The following is a 17,128-nucleotide window of genomic DNA, read 5'->3' as shown; positions in this document are numbered from 1 at the left end:
TCTGCTTTCTGATTCCTCTTTCTATCTCTTCTATCATTTCTCTCCATCTCTATTCACGTGCAAATACAAAAGTTCAAAGGTCGCTCATTACAAACATACTTCCACTTGGTACTCACATTTGAACCTATGGGTAGTATCCTTATCCAATCCACTTCTTGATATTACCCTCAAAGCTTAAGGTATGTTTCTAATGCTACCAATCTACCGCAATGTCTTCCAAGCTAAACAAGCTACATGTCTGTTTCCAAGGGCAGCGTCATGTGGAGAAAGGACTTGCCGGTGGTCCGCTCCGCCCCTCTCACCGGACCCCCTCAACCGCTGTACCAATTTCAGTCAGATGAATCTTCCTTCTCGGTACCGTTCTTTCCGAGACCGCCATCTGCCACTAAGATCAGAGAGATCTCTCCTAACATCACCAAGAAGCCTGACTCGTCAGGTCAGATCGAAATCCAACCCCTTCATCAAAGTCTTCCGACAAAACCTCTTCAACAATCTCCTGTCAAGAGACGACTTCCTCCACTCACGCCAAATTTCTTTCATGGTCCGAAACATCGGAATTGCTCCTTCTCGTCTAATCCTCAGCTATTAACGCCTGTATCAGCAACAATCGATCTTCCGACATTCCCTACTCCATATTCATTTCCCGAAACAACAGATTGCCCCTCCAGTTCAAGATATGTTAAGTCAGAAACACGGCTACCAAGACATTCCAGCTTCAACCAAGGCAGATCAGGCAGATCTGAATGCGCCAGTATATCGGTGACCCCATGTGTTCCGCCAACTCCTCCAAGATCGGAGTCGCCCACTAGTCCATCGCCTATTCCACCTGGCAGCCTTTACACGATGACCACTTTCGATGGTAAGAATCTCGGCCTAGTCTCCACACAGAAGATCGAAAAAGGAACTCTGATACTTAAGGAAGCACCCTTCGCCACGATTCCGGTGGCACATAAAGACGAGGACCTTACCCACCAGCATATCTTTCCGGTATATACCACCTTAACCAAAGCGCAACGCAATCTGTTTCGATCATTACATAAGAGAACCGATGAAAACGCTCATCCGGACGAAATTGTCAACATCGTCGAGACGAATTCAATACCCCTCCAAACAGATTGTGTCTCCGAAGCGAGATTCTTAGGTCTATTCGAAACGATATCAAGACTCAATCATTCTTGTTGTCCTAATGCTGGTTGGACCTGGTACGAAGACGAACAAATGCTCCGTAAGTGGCTCAAAACAAGCAAATCCATCCTTCCAAAGGTTATGAACCGAAAGCTGATGTGAGATTTGCTGATCATCCTCCAGACCTATATGCATATACAACCATACCCTCGGGCACAGAAATAACAGTATCCTATATCGACGACATCACATGCCCCACATCCGAAAGACGACACCAGCTCCTATGGGGACACGGATTCGCATGTCAATGTTCATCATGCACTCGATCCCCTTTCCAGATAGCCAAGTCGGATAAAAATCTGGAAATGTATCATTCAATAAGGAACAAATGGACCAACTTACCTCTAAAACACTTCGCTAAGAGATTACCATTGGCATTAGCAGATCTAGATCTAGCATTAGACATACTCAAGCAAGAAAAGAAGTATGATGAATTTGGTGAAGTATACGATCAGCTATTTTGGGTGTATGTGGCACACGGAAAAGAAATGGAATCGAAAGATATGGCAAGAAGAGCCTTCAAGCATTATTCCACCATTTGGGGTAGGGACAAAGCGTTGATGCAGACGAAATATGGCGAGTTCTCAGAAGATCCGACGCTGAACGATGTATGGGGAGTGTTGGGGGTAGAGGTGGAGCAAGCGAAAGTGAAAAAGAGAAAAGTTTTATAGTTCCACGCTTCAATAGTATCATGCTTCCATAGTCATCTTGGTTGTATGTTCATATGGTCGGTGAAAATGGAGATGTTGTCATGTATATCTAATGGACAGAACAAATATTTCCAACTATTCTCCGGAAGCACTTGTCTCGCTCTACGCCCTAATTTGTACTCACTGTGTTTTGACAGTGGACGTTGGGAAGACGATACTGTGACACCCAACTCAAACACTCATCAGCTTCTATTAGTTTGTTTCCATACCCTTTAGTTTCCTGCATTTGTCCAGCCTTTTTGATTGTATCTAAACTTTTTTGCTCCATCTACGTCCACGCTACCTCGACGTTCAACTCATGATGCCATACCGCAGTATTCCAGGTGGACAACGAAGATACTCATACCTACTTCCATATTCACGACCCCGTGCGAACCATCAGGCCCAAACAACCTCAACCTCAACTTCAACAGTGGTAAGAAAATGGTCAGATCCTGTTCTACTTCCGTATCATATCAAACGATCTTCAACTCAAGGTAACGGGTTGTATTCTAACGCTCCTCTTAAAAGGATCTCTGATTTTGAAAGAATCACCTTTCCTAGTATTGACATTAGATAAGAACGGTGACAATCCTCCTAAACCAGTGTATCATCAAGCTTTCAATGCTCTGTCACCCAAAGCCCAAGAAGCCTTCTGGACATTGTACAAAAGAAAGGATGACTATGGAGAAAAGAGCCCAACAATGAATGTGATTAATACCAATTCTATACCCCTTTCGAGCCGAAATGACGGTAAAGCAAGATCAGTAGGATTATTTAGGACGTGATCGAGGGTGAACCATAGTTGTGTACCTAATGCTGGATGGTATTGGTATGAAGAGGATCAACAAATGAGTGAGCTTTGTATATGGGATATCCTTATACTTCCTTTCGACAAGTGCAGGAGATGAGCTGACGTGAGATGGTGTGTATGAATATGATATAGGATTATACGCATACGACGATATTCCACCGAATGCGCAGATAACCGTATCTTACCTTTCACATATCGACTTGATCCATACATCCAATAACAGACGTAAGATCCTCTTGGATGGATTTGGGTTTCGATGTCAATGTGATTCATGTCAATCAGCTCCATCTCGAACGCTTTATTCCGATTTACGATTGAAAGAATATCGAAAGATCAGAAATGAGTTCATCAGTAAGGATATACAAGTCTACGCTCGAGATAAGGATAAAGTGTTGAAAGCTCTCAATAGAGGACTAGAAATACTGAAGACCGAGAAGAAGTTTGATCAGTTGGGTGAAGTATACGAGAAGATTCATGAAGTTCATGCTATTCATGGGGAATATGAATTATCGAAGATTGCTGCGAGTAATGCGATGGATCATTATAGGATAATTTTAGGTAACAGGAAAGCGAATAGAAGCTGGTTAGCTGACCAGATGATGGATCCGACGAAATATCCATTATGGGGTAAATTGAAAAAGCGCAACAAGAAATCGAGAACGGTTAAAAAGGTGGTAAAGAGGAAATCAAACTCGACAACAGATGGGTGTACGTGCAAGTGTTGGTGTTTGAGTTGCGAAGTTCAAGAGGATGATGGAGATGACGAGATTTACGATATGGAAGAACCAGTGAGCATCAAGAGGTCGAAGGTGAGTCAATCGCCTATACAGTGTCAATGAGTATCCTAAACTGCATTCGCTCTTGATTTGGCACTCATCATTATGTCCTACTGCGACTATAGTCTCGGGAATGGGACGAACAGTCATGGGACGGGAGAGATTAGCTGAGACTGACTATCCTTCAGTCAGGTCTTCATGTTTTGAGTGGAAATAGAGTTTTGCTTCAACAAAGGATTGGTCAACAAGGATTAGCATATTTTGCAGTCAATTCCATAATCTATACATAACGATAATATTTTTACATGCTACGATCAGGACAGCCGATATAGTCAGTAAGTAGCACCCCATGATGATGACCATGGCCATGAAGCGATCACTTACCTATTCATCCTCATGACGAAGTTGTTCTCGCTGCTGATGCTTGCGCCTGAGCTTCCAATTTATCTTTATTCGCTTCCCTCCATTTCCTTATTTCCGTCTCTGACGCTATTATCCCCTGCATAGCTAATTCTGATCTTGCTTGACGACGTATATCGTTCTCAGCTTCTCGAAGATGTGTTTCATATTTCAGTAGGTGATTATCTGGAAAGTGGACCGGAATTCAGTCACCGATCGATCTTCGTTATGATCATACGTCGGCGAGATAGCCTAGTAACGAGAATATGCTGACAACAATATACTTACCTGCTCCTACGACCAGACCAAATATCGTTGCTATATCACACACGATTGTGAGCTGATATGCGGATGATTGAGCAGTACTGAGGAAGGAGCTCACCTGAACTGACAAGAAAAGCCTTCAGACCTAACGTCTGACGCCTATCATGAAATGACTCGTCAGCTAATGATATCGCCCGATAAAGATATATGATAACATGGCTGACTCACGCAAAAGGCGGATAAGAATAGTGACCTAAAGCACAAGCTATCGTCCCGTATACTGTCCATCTTGCTGCTCCCTGTCGAAATTAGCATTCAGCTCAAGGACATATGGGGTTCCCCGATGGTCGAGCTAACTCACCTGCATGCCACCGGCTAGCTGTATCTCGTACTGTTTCCGGAGAAACTGTAAGCTGATGACGCAAACAAGTATTGATCATGTAGCTTACCGCTCGTTGCTGATGCTCTTCTCTCCTCTGCTTCTCCTGTAACGTTGCTGAATGGGGCATGATCGTCTTGAGCTGAAGTGGATGTCCCTTCTCTGCCTTGGGCTCTCATCCATATGCTGTCGTTTCTCCACGGAAATTTAGCCTGGTCCGGAGGAGCGCATGTATGATTCTGAGTCATCTACCGAGTATCTGTCTCGAAGTTACTGGTAGTGTACGTAATGTTATCTCTCGTAGTTTCACTTCGGTCGAAGAGTCTTTCTGCTCGCGATCGAAGCTGAGGCTGACTCTGAATCTTCCGGGTGGAGGTCGGAACCAATCTTCACCCCGCATCTACCCCACATGTCCCCTTCCACGTCATCACTTGCTATTCTTGTTAGACATCGACAAGACAGGAAGGAGGGATGCTGGAGGAATATGGTGAAAAGTTACTTCTATAAACATCATTTCCTTCGTCTTGTTGACCAGATCGGACACTGAAAGACAGCGTGAAAACAGGATCTCAGGAGAACAATCATGAAGTTCTCAAAGATCTTCCTAGCAGCAACTACCGTCTTAGGTGGTCTCGTAGCTGCTCAAGCCAACGAGGGTACTGAAACATTCAGATACGAGGTATGTCAACTATAAGCTAGAAGCTGAAACAAGAACGAGATTTGCTGAGCTTACTTTACTTGGTAGTCCGATATAACACGTCTTCGATCATTGGTCATTCACTCGTTATACTTGCATAAAGACGTCTTCCTCCGAGAATTACTCTCAAACGCGAACGATGCCTTGGAGAAACTACGATTGGTCTCTTTAACTGATCGATCAGTCTTATCAGCCGGAGAAGGAAACGTGACTATAGAAGTAATCCCAAACCCCAACGAGAGTCTGTTAGAACCGAAGACGGGAAAGATCATAATTAGAGATACGGGTATAGGTATGAGTAAGGATGAATTGACGCGAAATTTGGGTACGATAGCTAGGAGTGGGACGAATGAGTTTTTGAAGAAGGCTGAGGAAGGTCAAGGAGTCGATGGGAACTTGATTGGGCAATTTGGTAAGTACATTTATTTGATGTATTGACGGTGCGTTCAGCGGCTGATCAAGTGCTTCGAGTATAGGTCTTGGTTTCTACAGTTGGTAAGCTGAGATATCTTTTCGACAGCGTACCAAATTAACAATATATACAGTTTCCTCGTCTCACCAACAGTCAAGGTATCTTCCCTTCCACCGGCTACTTCCTCCAACCCCGATCCTATCCAACACACTTTCGTATCGTCCTCTACTGGCGACTCATTCGAGGTGTATCCCGATCCAAGGGGAAATACTCTTGGTAGGGGAACGGAAATAGTCTTGGAAATAGGTGAAGAAGAAGCAGAGTTCTTATCTGTAGATCAATTGAAGAGCTTGATGTACGTTCAGTCAATCGCTGACAGGGGTATTGTCGCGTCCAGCTGATGCTTATATGCTGATGTAGCGAGAAACACTCGACTTTCTCGACTACTTTCCCTATCTATATCAAGGAACGAAAAATAACTAAAGTACCTACTCCACCGCCTCAATCCCCTGTTGAAGATGGTGATCCGGATGAATTTGCCGACGACCTTGAGACTGATGAGACTACCCCGAAGGAGGATAGTATCAAAGAGGTTGAAGAGGAGAGTTGGATAAGGGTTAATGATAAAGCTCCGATATGGATGAGGTGAGTGATTCATCAGCTAAAGATCCTCGAGGTTGCCTATTCATATTAGCTGATAAGGTGAGATACCACAGAGATCCCAAAGAAGTTAGTGACGAGGAGTACAAAGCGTTTTATCAAGCTGTTTCAAAGGATGATCAGGGTGAACCATTAGGCTGGTCACATTTCAAGGTAAGCTATGGTTCCCCTCTCTTTGGAACAAATGTCTGTTGAACGACACAGGTAGCTGATCATGTATTTTTAGGGTGATACCGGTTCTGGAGTTTCGTTCAGGGCAATTATGTATATTCCTTCTTCCTTGCCTAAAGATTTTTGGTCGAAGATGACTAGTGGAATCAATAATGTTCGATTGATGGTAAAAAGGGTGTTCATCACTGACGATTTGGGAGAAGAATTCATGCCTAGATGGTTGAGTTACTTGAAAGTTACAGTGGATGGTGAGTTGCAGAAGCGTCCTTGTGGTGATTGACTAAATGCTGATCAATCTCTTGTATTCTGTATGATAGCCGATGATCTTCCGTAAGTAGTATAGGATCCGTCTAGGATAACTGAAGCTTACATATCCTTGTCCCACTCAGCCTAAACGTATCTAGAGAGACTCTACAGAACAATCGATTCCTCTCTCAACTCCAACGGATTCTCGTCAGAAAGGCTATCGATCTATTTACCAAAGTCTCAAATGATCAGCCTGAGAAGTACAAGGAAATTGCCAAGTTATATGGCAACGCGTTGCGAATCGGATTGATGGAAAGTCCAAAGGATAAATTGAAGATTGCCAAGTTGTTGAGATTTGAGAGTACGAGAAGCAATTATACTACTCTCGAAGAGGTGAGTGACGCATTCGCCATATCACAGCTTTGATGTGACATTGATATGGGAGTTGTCGCTAGTACGTTGAGAACCGAAAGGAAGGTCAAAAGCAGATGTACTATATCGCAGGAGTAGGAGAGACCGCCAAAGATTTAGCTAAATCGCCATTCGTGGAGAAATTGCATGCTAGAGGATATGAGGTCCTGTTATTGAATTTACCGTCGGATGAACCTATGATGGCGGCTTTGGACCAATTCATGTGAGTCCATCATATGATCAGCTTAAATGACAAATAGCTAATTGTTATATCCACGCAGGGGAATGACCACCCAAGATGTATCCAAGAAAGGATTGAAATTCGGAGACGAAGACGAAGATGAAGCTGAGAAGAAGGAGTTGGAAGCTCAGAAGATCGCTTTCAAACCTTTGATCGAGTGGCTGAAGAAGGACCTAGCTGGGCAGATCAATGATGGTAAGTCAATTCGAGTTAATTGATCATTTGGATTGAGAATGTATGGGGGCATTAATCTTTGGGTGATAGTCACCGTTACGAACCGACTTGTCACCTCACCCTGTACGATCATTGTTGATTCGTGGGGATGGTCGGCGAATATGCAGAGAATCATGTCCGCTCAGACTGATTCTCAGGATGATCCAATGTTCAACATGATGAAGAATCTTCCGAAAGTCTTGGAAATTAACCCGAAATCACCACTTATCGAGGGTCTATTGGAGAGAGTACTTGACTTGCCTCAGCCTGATGATGATGAAGAGGACGGAGATGCAAAGAGGACTAGTGAGGAAGAGGAGGAGTTAAGAGAGACCGTCAGAGTCTTGTTTGACACTAGTTTGGTAAGGAGTGGATTTAGCGTGGCAGATCCTACAACGTAAGTCATCTTACTCTCTCTGAATTGGCCTGTTGCGCCTCATTTCTCTCTATATTCCGTTCCGTTCGGTCCCTTTCCTCTCTTTCTTCTTGATTGAGAGCACCCGTCATTTGGCACACTTAGAGCTCGGAACATGATTCACGCTGACTAAATCGTTTCTACTTGCTTAGCTACTTCGAACGAGTCGAAGCCCTTCTACGAAGATCACTGGGCGTATCACTATCAGCCAAACCCAAGATCCACATCAGACCTGCTCCACCAACCGCTGCAGGGCCCATACCAGAGGATGAAGAAGGGGAAGAGCAGAAGATTGAATTTGATCCAAATGATATGCAAGACATGTTGGGAGATCCAAGTCAATGGGCTGATTGGCAGGATATCAAAAAGCAGATGGGGGTTGAACATGATGAGTTATAGTAACGTAGTGAAACGGTCAATGGAAGGGAAGGGTTTGATTGTCATTGCAGGGTGAAATCGTCTTGCGAAATGAAAGTGGGAAAGGTGAAAAGGTGCAGGAATAGAAGTAGATAACCACATTGCTGATGATTATGCATAAATAAGCCATTTTGACAGACTTCTTAAATCTGCTCGACGCATAGGGTCCTTAAAGCAGTCGCAGTATTTGTTTTCTCATCTTTGATTAATGATGCTACTTGTTTGAAGTTTTCGTTATTTGCATCGCCTAGATGATAAAGCAAAAAACAAGGTATCAGCGAAGGATGCGAAACCTTGTAGTCACAATCGAGGAAAGGAAAAGCAGCTTCTTCCACAGCGCTATCAGAAATGACCCAATCAGTTCCAACTATGTAGACTCACCTAGTAGTTCGAAAATCATACTCTCGCTAGTAGTCACTTTCGCCCCAGCCAGTTCCATCCTCCTCAAAGCTATCGCGATCTCAGGTTTGTTGCAGGATGACACCGCATCTGCGAGTACAAATACCTCTGGCTGAGTGGGTAGTTTCAGCAGGTCGAGGGTAGTCTGAAGAACGCATACGTGAGACTGAGTTGGATGCCTATTGTCAATACCCTGGATCCGTCTAGCATGGAGAAGGTGGATTATATGATATTATTCACCTCTATACCAGTCACAATGTACGTGTCGAATTGACCTTTATCGATATCATATCTTGTATCATCAGTGATCATTGAAAACTACGACCGTAATCAAATACCTTAGCTTAGACTCAGTCCGAGATATATGAGGATGATGTATAGCTTACCTTTGTCTTAGGATATGTACCTAGATGTCTCGCAGGGTGAAGCAGATTTGTAATTTCGTGTATCGTTGATCCCAGAGCTACGCCGATGACGAAGAAATGTCATATCAGTTTCTACTTAAGTGAATAAGCCAACTGACTGGACTGACCTTTCGGGTTTTGTTCAGTCACCAAAGTGTTGAGCTTGATCACGACTCATCAGCCTAGGTGAGACACCACCGCCAATAGAGTGGTATCCACAGAGCTTACTTTCAATATCTACCGATCAAATCAAATCAGCTCATTACCCTTATTTATAACAACAAAGTAGTATGGGTGCGACAGTACACACCTTGGCAACTTCCATCATCTTACATATTGTGTTCTTCATGTGATCGAACCCATATATCGCTGATCCTATCAAGATTGTATTGACGCCCGTCAGCAACAGACATTGGGAGTAAGGGAAGGGGATACCGACTGAACCGTTCTTGGACATCACAGATCAGGAGTAATGGTTTCCTGGCCGCCATGGTATACAGCCTTGTTATGGCGGTTCGTTATGCTGTCCGAATAGACCTAACACTAGCTACTTATAGCTGGATAAGATTGGGTGAGAAAGAAGGTCTCGAGAGATAAAGAGAGACGACCCAATCTCGGATGAAGACGACAGTTTAAGCGGACCGGTTGGGGTCCAATTCTAGCCGAGACCGAAACCTGATAGGAGTACAACACCCAATATGTGCTCTCCTCGAAATCATCACCTCTGTATCATATTCATCCTTACAGGTACACTCCAGCACAAAACCAAAATACTATACTGTCTGATCTCCAAGGAAAAGAGGTCAAGAAAAGCAGAATCAGCTCTCGACATACTATGCGTCTCCAATGACCTTCTTCTCTCGTCGCCATCGCCTCCTTTCATACGCCTCTTCGTCATATCAATCCTTTATAGCGGATCGTCATATACTGTGACCGCGATGCTTTGAAGAAGGACTGTCTGAGCTCCTTTCATATTGTTCTCCTGTACTTCCTTCCATGAATGATAGGCTCGATATGTTGAAATAGACTTGCTGACTCGAGATAGTGTATAAGAACTGCTACGACTGATTGATCAACTGATTGATTCATCATCCCTTCGCATCCAACATAAAATAGTACTGGACTAAGGAAAATCACTCTCATTCTTCTCTACGAGATTTGCGATACTGATCCTTGAAACCTTCAGGGAATCTAGTTTACAACTTTTGGGAAATATCACCCCGAAATGGGTATCACCTCTGCAACATGGTCAAAAGTGGTGGACCTCACGTGTATCTCCATAGTCCTTCTTACTCTGTTGGTATCGCTGTTCACTCTTATTTCCTCATGTTGTAAGAAAAACAAACAGGGTAGAATCAAACTACCTGATAGACCGTCAGAACAAGAAATCGCAACCAAAAAAGATGAGTTGAATGCGAGATTACGTGAACAAGTTCCCAGAGATCTGGCTGAGGATGGAGAGCCTGTTGAAGTAGCGGAGTTTTGGAACAAAGTGAGTAAACACTCCTTCTCGTCTCCATGCTGGGATTTACCTAATCATGTCTTTTACAGGTGCTCTTCCCAAAATGTCTTCTCTTACTTGCAATACTCGCCATTATCGGCCTACAAATATATACTGCTATCAAACGTCAACCGATCTTATCTGATCATCTTGCATTCACAACCTTCACCATCGAAGGCATCACATCAGTCTATCTCCTTTGTTTAGCTTCTGTCTATTTGCTTACCAAGAGCATATCTATTCATAAATCACTTACCACTCACATCTTCACCATATCGAGTTTTATGGTTACTCACCTTTACTTCCAGACTATAGGAAGATACCTATTCTACTACCAATCTGCATACTCACTCGTTCATTGGACACGATATGCTCTCTTGGGAGGATACGTGATACATGTAATGATCGGTGGGAATATACTCACAAGCCCTAATCTGTATATCGACTTGGCTCCAATGTACTCTAAAGCAGTCACCAACCTGTTAAAGGAAGATCCAATAATTGGAAGTCATCAACATCAATCTGGAAATATAATCGAACAAGAAACAACGACGATTTTCAGCCAGTTATTGTTCGGTTTCGTATTTCCAATGATCATGAAGACCTCGAGTAAAGATCAAGTTGATATTACCGATTTGCCTGCCACCGCGAAAGATCTGCGAACTCAAAATATATATCATCAGACTATGACTTCGAACGAAGATGGAAGTAAGCTGAAATGGGAAAATCACAAGACTTGGTCTTTATTGTATACTGTTTGGTGGCCTCAGAAAGTAACTGTTGTTAAAGGTGAGTTGGTCAGAAATTATCCCAAGATCATGCTTTAGCGACATCGTGGCTGGATCTGAATTGATGTTGGCGTTTGTATAGCATTTGGCTACTCGATCGCCGCTTGTCCATTATGGTATATCCCCCACGTATGTTTACAACAGATCTTATCTGTTCTGGATGATCCCACTTCATCCAGGAACGCGGCGATCGCTTTTGCCTCGTTGATGGTGATCACGACTTTCGGGGGCAAAGTCATTGCCATGAGGCAATATAACCTGTAAGTGAATTGTGAGATCCCTCACGATTGGAGCAGGACTGATAAGACGACTGTGCCAATAGGCAAACGGCTTATGGTGGACCGAGAATCAATTCCCACACATCTTTCCTCCTGTTCCAGTGAGTGACGAAAAAGAATACGTGTCAGAGCCAAGAACATTTGCCGAAAACTTGCTAATGATGTTTTTCATTTTACAGGAAAGTACTCACCAGAAATCTATTCGCAGCAAGTGAAAAGGAAGATGGCGAGAAAGTGGTACACACTAAAGCTGATATCCTCAATCTCATCTCATCTGATGCTTCGAGTGTACAAAGAATAGGTTGGACAGGTAGTGAGCTGTTCCGAGCTCTGTTGGAGCTAGCACTTGGTTGCGGGTATATTTGGATGTTACTTGGTAAGTCGCGATTCGTACTCGCCCCTCAACATGTATTTTGACTCGATGGTTATTGTGACAGGTACATCGGGAATGTGGGGATTCGCCACATTAATATTCACCTGTCCACCTGCATATTTCCTTACCAAATGGGAATACCAAGTGTTCGAGAAGCGTCTGGCGATAAGGGACGAAAGAGTGTCCTTGATGCAGGAGGCCATCCAAGCGATATCAATGATCAAGATGATGGCTACTGAGAAATTCTGGTTCAAGAGGATTAACAGTGTCAGGAAAAGGGAGTTTAAGAAATTGATTTCGGCTCAATTGATAGGTTATGGTTCTAGTTTGTTATAGTGAGTCGTTGACATTCTCCCTTTGCCTCACGTCTTGGTGGACGAAGAGTACATCTAGTTGACGGCGAAACATTTTATAGTACCGCTGCTCCAGTCATCTTGGTGATTGTCTCTTTCGCGCATTATACCCTTGTGGCTAAGAAAGAACTTACGGCGACTATTGCATTTGTGAGTTGGCCTCTCTATCTGTCTGACCACTATTGACAGATAGAGTCAACTAACGATCTTTCTTCTTATAAGACTTCCATCGCGGTATTCGATGGTAAGTGACAACATATCACCTGAGTATAGATATCAACATCAGTTGGTTCTGACATTTTCTCTCACAGAGCTCCGAGTTGCCCTGTTCAACCTCCCGGCCACAATCGCTGAACTTCTCCAAGACATTCTCGGAGCAAAGCGAATCGCCACATTCCTCACCAACACCGATGTCCAATACCTTTCCGAATCAGCAGCTCAGGATCTATTTAATGAAGATGGACCGTTATATGTGAAAGGTACAGTCGCATGGGATATACCAAAGCCTTATGACCCATCTACTGCTACCACAGCCGGGAATAATGATTCCGCAACTACGACTCCAACTGAAAATACTGTTGGCTTCAGACTTCGAAATTTGGATGTGGAATTCCCTCGAGGTAGATTTTCGCTGGTAGCTGGGAAGTTCGGTTCGGGAAAATCACTACTTCTCCTTGCCCTTTTAGGCGAATCTAAATTGATAGAAGGGAAGATATCATATACCGTTTCTCCTGTTATGGATCTTAAGGAGTTGGATGGCAAGAATTGGAGCTTGGTGAAAGGCGCGGTGGCCTATGTGCCGCAGGTGAGTTGCTCATCAGTACTCTGAAAGTGCTACTCGGAAAGTATTGACAACTCTTACCATGGTAGACACCTTGGCTGTTGAGTCAAAGTATCAGGTTCGTTATGCCACTATCGGTAGAGTTAGTTCCCCATTGACAGGTTTTTCTATTTCCTCCATAGGGACAATATTCTTTTTGGCCTCCCGCTCGACATAGAGCGATACAAAGCCGTATGTTTTGCCACTGGGCTGATGCCTGATTTGGAGCTCTTGGAAGATGCTGATTTGACCGAGATTGGCGAACGGTGAGCTTCCTTCTCGGTTTGATGCGGGAACCACCACATATACTAACTCTATTAAATCGCTCCTGCAATATGCAGAGGGAAGATTCTATCTGGTGGACAAAAAACCAGAGGTGAGCGTCGCTTCATATTCGTCAGGACCAAAATTGATTGCTCACTGCACCAAATTGGTCATATATAGTCAGTCTTGCCCGAGCTGTCTACTCCCGAGCATCAACACTTCTTTTAGACGACGTGATCTCCGCTGTCGACGCACAAACATCCAAACACATCGTTCAACACTGTTTCAAATCCCCTTTACTAGCAGGTCGGACGGTGATCATCGCCTCGCATGCTATCGAAGCTTTGGCACCTCTGGCGGATCATTCGATCTACCTCGAAGATGGACAGTGTATGTTCGATGGAACGGGTAGGGAATTACTGGATAGCGAATACATGTCGCATCTCAAGACTGAAACTAGGATGCCTAGTAGGATGCCATCGAGAATGCCAAGTATGGTTAACCTATCCGATCAAACTCCAACTGAAAGTGCTTTGATATCGAAAGAAGTAACGGAGAGAGTTGAAAAAAATGAAGTATCTGAAAAATCAATTGAACAAGCTTCAAAATTCGAAATTAAAATTGCCATTCCCAAAACACCTAGACAATTGATATTGGAAGAACAAAGAGTGACGGGTACAGTCGACTTGAAACATTGGTATAACCTCTTAGCACTGAATGGTGGAGGGTTTTACTGGACACTCGTGATTTTGTTGATGTTGGCTAGTACCTTGACTCCTGTATCTGAAAGAACTGTTCTATCGTGAGTGGTTTCACCATTGCCCCGAAATATTGCTAAGATACTGATAAATATGCTTAATTAGTTTTTGGACTGGTACGGAAGACGGTGGCAAGGCGTCCAAGGAGCATAGCGTTATCTTCTGGGTCTCTCTCTATGCCATCGTAAGTTTGCAGCCCAATTCCATCTGCTACTTTAGTCAGACTACTTATTGCGATTTGCATCGTTGTAGCTTTCGATGGCCCGAGTCATCTTTGGCATCTTGTTTCAATGCTTCAGGTTCTTCGGTGGGATGAGAGCTATGAAGCTTGTAAGTGCACTCACAACCTTGCATATTGGCGGATTCAGGCATTTTAGGAACAGAACTGACCAGGATTCAACGTAGATTCATGGTCAGATGCTCGAATCGATGTTACGTTCCAAGATGATCTTCTTCACCAAGACTCGAGCAGGATCAATCGTTCAGAGATTCGGTAAAGACCTTGTGAGTTGAAGCATCAGTGATTCAATACTAGCATGAACTCATATAATGCCATTCCAGAACGATATACTTGATTGTTCCGAGTTGTTGGGCGAATTTGCCGAAGGAGCTATGAACGGTAAGGACCATTTTCGTAGCTACTACACGAGATAGTTATATAAGCTGATCTTGAGTGTATTGTAGTGATCATCAGTTTGTTGTCTGTATCGATTTATGGTGGATGGGCCTTCGCGTTTGTCGCTGTGGCTTTGATCGTAGCTTCTTGGGGACCTGTGAGTGTATTGGCCAGAATAATTGGGTGGTCTACGTTCTGACTGACATTCTGATTATATAACGCATCTAGGCGAGATGGTACAGAGCTTCGTCCAGACAAGTCAGGAGACTTCAAGCCATCATCCCTGGTCCTATCAATGCCATATACGGCGAGACCGTCGCTGGTACTTCCGTTATCAGGGCTTTCGGTGCTCAGTCAGTCTTCATTGACGGTGAGTGGTTTCCCGTCGTCCGAAGGAGCTGTGTGGAGCTGATGGCTGCTCGCTTGTAAAGATCTAATGAGATGGACCAACATGAAGATCACCGCAATGGTTTGGACAGTAGCCATCGCTCGATGGCTTTACAGTATGTCGATGCGTACTTTTGAGACAACTAATGATGCGATGTCTGTACTGACTACATTGTTTTGCGTACTCGCCTCTTATAGTCAGTCTACAGGTATTCGATTCGATCCTTCGAATCACCGCGCTGGCCCTTCTCCTAACCAGATCAAGCACGACAGGCGCCTCGGCAGGATTCGTTCTGACGTTCGTAGGAACCGTGTCAAGCAATTTGAACTGGATCTTGATCCAGATGCGTAATTTCGAATGGAAAGGTGTATCTCTCGAGAGAGCCTCGGAATATCGTACGCTGGAAAGGGAAGATGGACCTTCGCTCGAACCGGATGATGCTAGTCTCCCACAATGGGATAAAGACGAGTATGCCGAAGATAACGAGACGAATGATCGTGAAGGAAGGTTGGATCTTGGCCAATGGCCCGAACATGGTGCCTTGAATGTCAAGGATTTGTGTGTGAGATATGGTCCGGATATGCCTGAGATCTTACATGATGTCTCGTTTGAAGTGGCTGGAGGTCAAAGGGTTGGTATAGTCGGTGCGACAGGTGGTGGGAAATCAACTTTGGCAAAAGCCTTCTTCTCGTTTGTGGACGTTACTAAAGGGAAGATCGAGATCGATGGAAAGGGTGAGTATGTTTCCACGCTCAGGTTTGAACTTTTTATGAGTTGTAATGATTTGCTCATATGATCTCTCGGCTTTTGTAGATATATCAAAAATCCCATTAGGTCAAGTCCGTTCGAAGCTCGGTATCATCGCCCAAGATCCAATCTTGCTCTCCGGATCATTACGTTTGAACCTCGATATCGAAGGGAAATACTCGGATGAGCAATTATACGATGCGTTACACCAAGTGCAATTATTGAAGAAGAACGATTCGCCTTGTTCAGCGCCTGCTTCTATTGATGAACGAGCGAGTGGGTCTGAAACTGCTGTCGATAATATTAATACCAATCAACAGGATAATATATTCAAGAATCTGGATTATGATATCAAAGGTGGTGGTGAAAAGTGAGCATTCAGCCCACAACACACATGTCGAATAACATGGTGGCTGATCCGGTACCCTGAGTAGCCTCTCAGCAGGTCAAAAACAACTTGTTGTCCTAGCTCGAGCATTGTTAAAGAAACATCGAGTACTGATTTTAGACGAAGCGACTGCGTCTATCGATTCAGCTACAGATGCAGAGATCAGTAGGGTCGTGCATGAAGAATTCACAGACGCGACTGTATTGATCATTGCACATCGATTAAGGGTGAGTATTGTAAAACGCTGGAGATCGGAAATATGAAGTGTCGTTGGTGTCACCTACGAGAATTGACTGACATTATCGAATGATGTATTCGTAGACAATCATGCCATGTTCCAAGATTCTCGTGATGGACAAAGGCCAACTGATCCAACAAGGCTCACCTAACGAATTAATCCATGAAGAAGGTAAATTCAAGGAATTGTGCACAGCAGCTGGTCAAGAAGAGTATGAACATCTAGTTCAATTGGCTGTAAATCATTTGACCGGTGGGAATACTTCGCAAGATGGTAAACTGGTTGATATTTAGTTGGACTATACCCTCCTTCACTTTGTGATCGGAAAGTACACTCAGTACGGAACAACGAAGAAGAAGGGATATGATGTCGTATTTCGAGTAATTGATCTGATTCTCCCTAATTATCTATCCGCCATCCTGCA

The 17,128-nt window shown here is 43.8% G+C and overlaps 7 protein-coding genes across 7 annotated transcripts; 5 read left to right on the top strand and 2 right to left on the bottom strand.

Annotated features, from left to right (window-relative positions):
- Window positions 1-258: 258 nt before the first annotated feature.
- L199_004705 (uncharacterized protein) lies at window positions 259-1,856 on the top strand (the record flags this gene model as incomplete). The annotated part of the gene is made up of 2 exons (XM_064890430.1): window positions 259-1,225; window positions 1,309-1,856. 2 exons carry the CDS (start codon window positions 259-261, stop codon window positions 1,854-1,856), a joined length of 1,515 nt encoding a protein of 504 aa, XP_064746502.1.
- A 340-nt stretch (window positions 1,857-2,196) lies between these two features.
- L199_004704 (uncharacterized protein) lies at window positions 2,197-2,454 on the top strand (the record flags this gene model as incomplete). Its single annotated transcript, XM_064890429.1, has 1 exon — window positions 2,197-2,454. The coding sequence occupies one exon, from the start codon at window positions 2,197-2,199 to the stop codon at window positions 2,452-2,454; it is 258 nt and encodes an 85-aa protein (XP_064746501.1).
- Window positions 2,455-2,725: 271 nt separating this feature from the next.
- On the top strand, window positions 2,726-3,631 carry L199_004703 (uncharacterized protein; the record flags this gene model as incomplete). Its single annotated transcript, XM_064890428.1, has 3 exons — window positions 2,726-2,729; window positions 2,821-3,497; window positions 3,590-3,631. 3 exons carry the CDS (start codon window positions 2,726-2,728, stop codon window positions 3,629-3,631), a joined length of 723 nt encoding a protein of 240 aa, XP_064746500.1.
- A 227-nt stretch (window positions 3,632-3,858) lies between these two features.
- On the bottom strand, window positions 3,859-4,636 carry L199_004702 (uncharacterized protein; the record flags this gene model as incomplete). The annotated part of the gene is made up of 6 exons (XM_064890427.1): window positions 3,859-4,049; window positions 4,152-4,181; window positions 4,246-4,286; window positions 4,356-4,426; window positions 4,489-4,518; window positions 4,577-4,636. 6 exons carry the CDS (start codon window positions 4,634-4,636, stop codon window positions 3,859-3,861), a joined length of 423 nt encoding a protein of 140 aa, XP_064746499.1.
- A 453-nt stretch (window positions 4,637-5,089) lies between these two features.
- L199_004701 (uncharacterized protein) lies at window positions 5,090-8,371 on the top strand (the record flags this gene model as incomplete). Its single annotated transcript, XM_064890426.1, has 13 exons — window positions 5,090-5,185; window positions 5,252-5,615; window positions 5,680-5,698; window positions 5,749-5,970; window positions 6,036-6,260; window positions 6,332-6,428; window positions 6,502-6,694; window positions 6,764-6,776; window positions 6,836-7,085; window positions 7,148-7,326; window positions 7,385-7,539; window positions 7,609-7,954; window positions 8,125-8,371. 13 exons carry the CDS (start codon window positions 5,090-5,092, stop codon window positions 8,369-8,371), a joined length of 2,406 nt encoding a protein of 801 aa, XP_064746498.1.
- A 161-nt stretch (window positions 8,372-8,532) lies between these two features.
- On the bottom strand, window positions 8,533-9,683 carry L199_004700 (uncharacterized protein; the record flags this gene model as incomplete). The annotated part of the gene is made up of 8 exons (XM_064890425.1): window positions 8,533-8,636; window positions 8,771-8,954; window positions 9,029-9,106; window positions 9,175-9,251; window positions 9,321-9,354; window positions 9,421-9,429; window positions 9,503-9,567; window positions 9,632-9,683. The coding sequence occupies 8 exons, from the start codon at window positions 9,681-9,683 to the stop codon at window positions 8,533-8,535; spliced, it is 603 nt and encodes a 200-aa protein (XP_064746497.1).
- A 734-nt stretch (window positions 9,684-10,417) lies between these two features.
- On the top strand, window positions 10,418-16,997 carry L199_004699 (uncharacterized protein; the record flags this gene model as incomplete). Its single annotated transcript, XM_064890424.1, has 24 exons — window positions 10,418-10,684; window positions 10,744-11,482; window positions 11,564-11,741; window positions 11,804-11,860; window positions 11,939-12,135; window positions 12,197-12,467; window positions 12,548-12,635; window positions 12,708-12,729; window positions 12,797-13,290; window positions 13,356-13,384; window positions 13,449-13,571; window positions 13,647-13,681; window positions 13,750-14,371; window positions 14,433-14,511; window positions 14,580-14,657; window positions 14,733-14,831; window positions 14,889-14,946; window positions 15,012-15,100; window positions 15,172-15,313; window positions 15,375-15,446; window positions 15,529-16,065; window positions 16,145-16,448; window positions 16,513-16,693; window positions 16,788-16,997. 24 exons carry the CDS (start codon window positions 10,418-10,420, stop codon window positions 16,995-16,997), a joined length of 4,971 nt encoding a protein of 1,656 aa, XP_064746496.1.
- Window positions 16,998-17,128: the final 131 nt, after the last annotated feature.

Source organism: Kwoniella botswanensis, chromosome 1 (genome assembly GCF_036426115.1).
Source record: "Kwoniella botswanensis chromosome 1, complete sequence".
Lineage (NCBI taxonomy): Eukaryota > Fungi > Basidiomycota > Tremellomycetes > Tremellales > Cryptococcaceae > Kwoniella > Kwoniella botswanensis.
This window is presented reverse-complemented; position numbering and strand designations above follow the sequence as displayed.